Source organism: Opisthorchis viverrini, assembly GCF_000715545.1.
Source record: "Opisthorchis viverrini unplaced genomic scaffold opera_v5_9, whole genome shotgun sequence".
Classification (NCBI taxonomy): Eukaryota; Metazoa; Platyhelminthes; class Trematoda; order Opisthorchiida; family Opisthorchiidae; genus Opisthorchis; species Opisthorchis viverrini.
The window spans coordinates 3,707,624-3,713,539 of NW_008751665.1; the positions used below are offsets into that span (position 1 = coordinate 3,707,624).

Sequence of the window (5,916 nt, forward strand, 5' to 3'; positions counted from 1 at the left end):
ACAGCTGTTTCATCGGCATTCCGCGCCTCACGAAACTTCAGGAAGTTCTAAATTTCTGACCTCCCGATGAACACTCTGAACAGTGAACGGTTCGACCACGGGCATTTGATGAGTGGTTGGGTTAACCGACACTTGAATTCGCTTAATGGCCATCGATCGGCTTATTGGCCCTGGGTAGATAATTTTGGAGCACTCGGCTGGTTTGGTTCATTTTCCTGTTTCCTCTTTTGGGGCTCGCTTTTTCCACAGTTCAGCTGATGTTCACTGATTCATTGTGACGTTCATCTAGTCTGCTGTGTACGGGCAAACGCTTTGCCCCCTAGTATTTTCGTTCCTCTAATCTCGCTTTGCAATCCCTGTTTCCGGTTCCACAGGTTTTAATCTACACGATCAGAATGATCTGATGTCAACATTCTCTCGTGCACCTGGGCCTTCTAATATGAACGCGGATATATGGAACCCGCTGTCGAGTATGGTGAACAATACCAGCGGCAACAGTCACAATCCCACCCACACAACAGACGCTACCGGTCATCTACAGAATCTGATAAGTTCCTCCTCAACACTCAACGCCATCTTCACTTCGTCTCCACCACCTCCACTCAGTGGAACCGACAGCATGAATGGGCTATTGCGTAAGCAGATTAGCTTGACTACTCACAATAGTGGCTTCACCGGATCGAAGCACACGTTTGACGAGTCCAATGTATTCAATTTCAACGACCTAACCGGGACAACTAACTGTGCTGGTTTCGGCTCTGTCGGTGATCTGAGTCCCACACTGCTGATGCACTACCGATCGCAACACTATCACCAGCATCAACAACAACAACAACAACACAGTCAGTACCAACAACCGTCCGACTTACTTCATCAGCCATTAACTCGCCGTCATAGTGATTGGGTTGTCAGTTCTGCAAATATTTTGGGTGATTTGACCACACGTCCGGGTGTGGGTGTGGGTCGTCAGTTATCCAATCAGCTAGCTACTGCTACTAATCGTCTTGGCTTGGGAAACCAAGAGACGTCTGGTCAACTTTCGGAGCAGGCCTCCAGTCCCTATAATTCCCCCGGGGGGTTCGACTTTCTACGCGCGCTGGACCAGCTGTGTCTCAATTCGGGGGTTGATAACACTCCGGAAAATGGTGTGACGATGGGTCATTGTCCTCCTGGTTTCGAACCGTTACAAAACTACCCCTCGGGTGCGATAGAACATGGGCTCTCTCCGGTGAAAACTGTCGTTGCTGATATTGATCTGAGTGAGAAGATCGTGAACTCTGTGGGTGGTCCGTGGTCGAATAACGACGCCAGTTCCGGGTCCTTATTTCTGCCTCCATCGCAGGCGTCTCGAGACTACAGCGGTCCAAGCTCATTTTCGAAACAATCCCTACTTCGCTCCCTGTTCAGTGACAATGACAATGTTGGTGTTCAATCGGATGAGACCGATCCCAAGACATCGACGGCAGCCCGTTTAAATGCCATTTGGTCCCAGAAATCCGGACTCCAGTCAGATGTCGTCAGTTCGTCATCAAATCAGACAATGATTACGGTGTCCGATGAAGGCTCTTCATTCACTTTCCCCTACTTCGATTCTACCGCGGCCTTAGTTGACATACAGGAAGAGGAGCAAATGTTACCCAAATCCGATGCTTGTTTCTCCATGAATTTCCAGTTGGTCGGTTCTACTGGCTGTTCACCCAGTGATAATTCTTCTGCACGTTGTGGAGCTATAGGTGATGGGCGTCGTCGACGGCGTCAAAGTCCGCAATCTGAGCTCGACTCAATGCAACAATCCCTCTCAGTCCCGCCTGCTATCACATCTGTCACTGAGGTTGCCTAGAGTTCACAGAGATTTTTCAGATGTTCCCGAGTTTCACGACCATCAACTACTCAATTGTTAATACACCTCCCCCCGTCCGCAGAATGAAACACAACAATCATAATTAGAGCCTAAAAGAATCGTGAATAAAACGGATCGTTCGTTCCTGAGTTATGCTGTTATTTTCCGTGATTCCTTTTCAACTAGAACGGTCAAACTGCCACTGTTCCTATCTCTCCTTTCCACCCATTGTCGTACAAGCCTCACAAACGTTTTACTAATATCAGTATCAATATTACTATGCGGTACTATCTCTCTGGATCGTCGATACCGTTGCAATGTTTGTTTTCTTCCTTTTTACTGGTGACTGTTCTGGTGAACCCAGGTTCATTGTTTATACCGATCTGGCTGGACGAACATTGATCTATTTTTGCACTGTTCAACGAACCAACCAAGCTACTCCATCTTGCAGACTACGATACTGTTGCCTTTTGTTCTACACCGCCCACACATATGAGCTTTTCAGATCGCTCGCTCGACGTCTGTGTGTGTGTGTATCTTACATTCTCCGTTTCGCTCATTTTGTGCGCTGCTGCATCCATTCACTTGTCGCCGCCCCTCAAACCACTCGTTCCACAGCCAATAACAGGCGCACTGCACGTCTGTTGCCTCTCAGGGGCTCTCCCAAAACCATCTTCAGACACCCCAGTCATCCAGTCGAGACCAACATTAGCACTCCTAGATTGTCTTCCCTGACAACTGTCCAATGGTCTTCAGCAAGCAGTGGATGGTCGCTACTCAGATATCGTTTGCTGTTTGTTCGTGTATTTCTACACCCTGACAAATTTTGTTCGGCTTTTGTCAGTTACTTGTCTGTCCCAATGCTTCTGTACGCTGGGAACTGCAGCCCCTTCCGAGTGCCCAGCCATTGCTAACATTTCTCTCCGGTTCCTCTCCATCAACACCGTCGAACACTCCTCCCGCACGCATGTGTACCTTCCTGTTTGTCCACGGATGTGCAAAGCGAGAAACAACACCAACAATGTCTTCGTGTCTTGGTGGATAATAGAGAAATACTACTGACCTTCATTTATCCCCTTAGGTGCACAATTTATTTTTCTATATTCCCGATGGACGACAGTTTCCGACATGAGAATCGGGTTTTGTCGATTTGCGTTTTTCGGTTTGATCACATAATCATATTCCCGAGTGGCATTTGAAATTTCCCCGTTTCCTTTTCAATCCCCACACTCTCCATGTGCCCTCACAGTTAGATGGCAATCCGTGTCTACTGGTCAGCGGCCTTCAACAAAGCCCCCCATGTTATTATTCCTCTCTCTCTCTCCCACGTCAGTGCCCGACAAATAGTCCCCGGTTATCATTATTAGCCTGCATCGCTTGTTCTCGGGGCACGTATACATGAACGTTCACCTGTTTTTTTTCTGTTGTAGCCCATTTCCATCCCTATTTTTGCTCGTCATCCGTTTTTTTTGGAGTATCGAGTTCCTCCCTTGGGAGCCCTAAAACTCTGTAGCTCTCGGTGATGTTCCTTTTTTTCATAGCAAGCCTACCGAATCGAATGTGCACTATTTTGTGACCACGCACTGTGTGGCTTGGGTCTACTCCCTTTTGTTTTTGCTGCTTCATGGACTACCACTTCGCTGAGTGCCCGCTTTTCCCGTCGCGGCCGCATTCTTCTGTTGCACGATTGAAGTGTTTCCGTTCTTATCACTAATCGTCTTTTTACTGGTTTTCCTTTCGGTCTCATCCTCCACCTCCCGATCCCGATTCCCCCCGTCTGTCCCTGACATCAGGCATTTTATGTACTCCGTTGCAACTTTATTTACAACCAGAGGCAAACACAAATAATTTCCATTACGCGCTGCACTAGGTCACATCAAGATCCGAGATACCCGATAATGAAAAACCCTGTTCCTATTATATCCTCCGCATTGATGTTCAAACATTTTGGCCGCTCCAGTCGCCAGCTTCATCTCACGGCAATGCACTTCATTAAAACAAAACACACTTCCTTCATAGACCGTTATCGTTTTTGTTCTTGTTGTTGTGCTGTCTTTTGTTGTCTACTGTGTGTGTGTGTGCGGTTTTCTATTGGTGCCATTACCACCACTATTGTACTAGTGTTTTTGCCCTATTTTTATAAAATGAAATCAACAGGCCACGATCCGACATTGACAAGCCTGATGACGTTTCCCTCTCCCCCTACTCATGTTTTGAACTAGATACCACGATCCCAGTGCAGGGTTATTTCTTGTCCTCTATTTTCTTGCGCACCTACCGGTTTCTTTTCTACCTATAAACACACACATACGCTGTTTGTGTGTGTGTGTGTGTGCAGAACACGGAAACGAACTATCAGCGCTTTTATTCGTCTCCGAGGAGCACGTACCTACACCAACACGCACACGCCCACTCATAACCACAAACTCTAATTGCTTCGCCGTCACTCTCAACTACCATGAACGATATTCAAGAAGATGCTTGGATGTCGGGCTGGGACTGGTTGGTACCTTCGTCTCTTGGATGAACTTAGTGGAATCATCAATATTCAATCCTCACCGCCCATTTCGGCTACTGTTGTCACGAGGCTCTTGTTGCTCGGACGGTATTTGTGAGTCTATCCTTCGGGCCGTACCCACCTGTCTCTTTTCTGTTTATCCATCTCACTTGTGCTTGGGTAACCCATTACCACACTCTCCAACCATTCACCGTACGTCAACTGCTGTTCTGTTGCGTGGTTGTCTCATTTCAAATGACCCTTGTCTTCGGTTGTCACTTCATTTTGCTCGTCCCTCCTGATTTCCACAGTTGTCGTCCATCCAATTCATCCATTTGGGACCTCATGGATTTCATTCTGCACAACGGTGCTCCACGTGTGTGGTTCACTCGATTCGTCGTACGCTCTTCTAGATGCTCCATAATGCCATTTTTGTGGACGACGCTCACTCATGCGCTCCTCCAGAACAGAACCAGCTTGATATTTGTGATGTGTGAGAAGGCGGCTTGTTTTTGGATATCAGCAACAGTACAACAGTGAACCATCTTACACATGATTTCCCCACATCTTCAATGTATCTCTCTGTCAGTGTGTGCGTGTGTGTGTGTGTGCGTGCGCGTGCGTGCATGCGTATGTAAGCGTACACATGCACGCACGCACGTGTGTGGTGTTACATAGCTTTAATCGCACGTTTCTCAGTACCGATACAACCACTACTAATACTAATACTACTACTACTATTCTACTAATAATAATACAAAAACTTTAGATATCTCCGTGTCCTCTGTTCCCTCCTGCCTTATGGATCCCGGTATTGGGTGAACTCCTTCAAGTTGGGATCGAATTGCCTGTTCTCAGTTCGCTTAACAACAATTCAGTTTGAACAGTTGTGCAGTGCAACGATGGTTTTGCGACTCATTGTCAGTCTAACTTAGCGAATTTCCGTTTAAAAAACTACAGGTTGTCAGACTGTCACTGGAGAGGATAGCTTTGGCGAATTTTTGTCTCTGTAATATCTCCAATCTGATTAATCCCATTTGTTTGATCTTAATGAAGCCGAAATACCGAGGAACGATCGGGTTGTCCGAACTTAGGCAGGAACAGTGAGAGATATAAAGGTAGCTCTTTCAGCCATGGTCCTTGTATCGGGTATCCGAGCCGTCTCAAAATGCCTCGAGTGTTCCCCTTGAGCCATTGGAAGCTAGCGTTTCAGAGCTCTAGATGGCTCATTGATGTCTCGTGAACTTACTGACCGGAAAGTCCGTGGTGAGAAATCCGTACTTTGTTCCTCGAGGCGCTGTGATGGCTTTGGGGAGAGGAGTTATCCCTGTGAATAATCGCTTCTGTCAAAAAACCTTCTATGTACTGAAGACCGGTCACACAATCTATTTTCGCTCCTGCGAGAGATACTTCCTCACAGAATATGTTGAGTTTATCCATCATCAAGACTTTAGGGATATCCTGGGGACGTGTGTATAGCCTGTGTTAATGAGAAAATCCCATTTCATTCTGTTTGAGTCTCGGTTCACGTTTGACTCACCTAGAGTCGTTAAGCCCTTTGTGCACCATTTAGGTTTCA

General features: G+C 46.8%; 1 protein-coding gene across 1 annotated transcript in view; it reads left to right on the forward strand.

Moving 5' to 3' along the window:
* The window catches only part of T265_00927 (hypothetical protein), a gene marked incomplete at both ends in the record, with an annotated part of 54,809 nt that extends 49,732 nt beyond the window's left edge, over positions 1 to 5,077 (forward strand). The window contains one exon of the mRNA XM_009164822.1: positions 375 to 5,077. Within this exon, the coding sequence (XP_009163086.1) occupies positions 375 to 1,840 (1,466 nt within the window). The remainder of the gene's footprint in view (positions 1 to 374) is intronic.
* Positions 5,078 to 5,916: the final 839 nt, after the last annotated feature.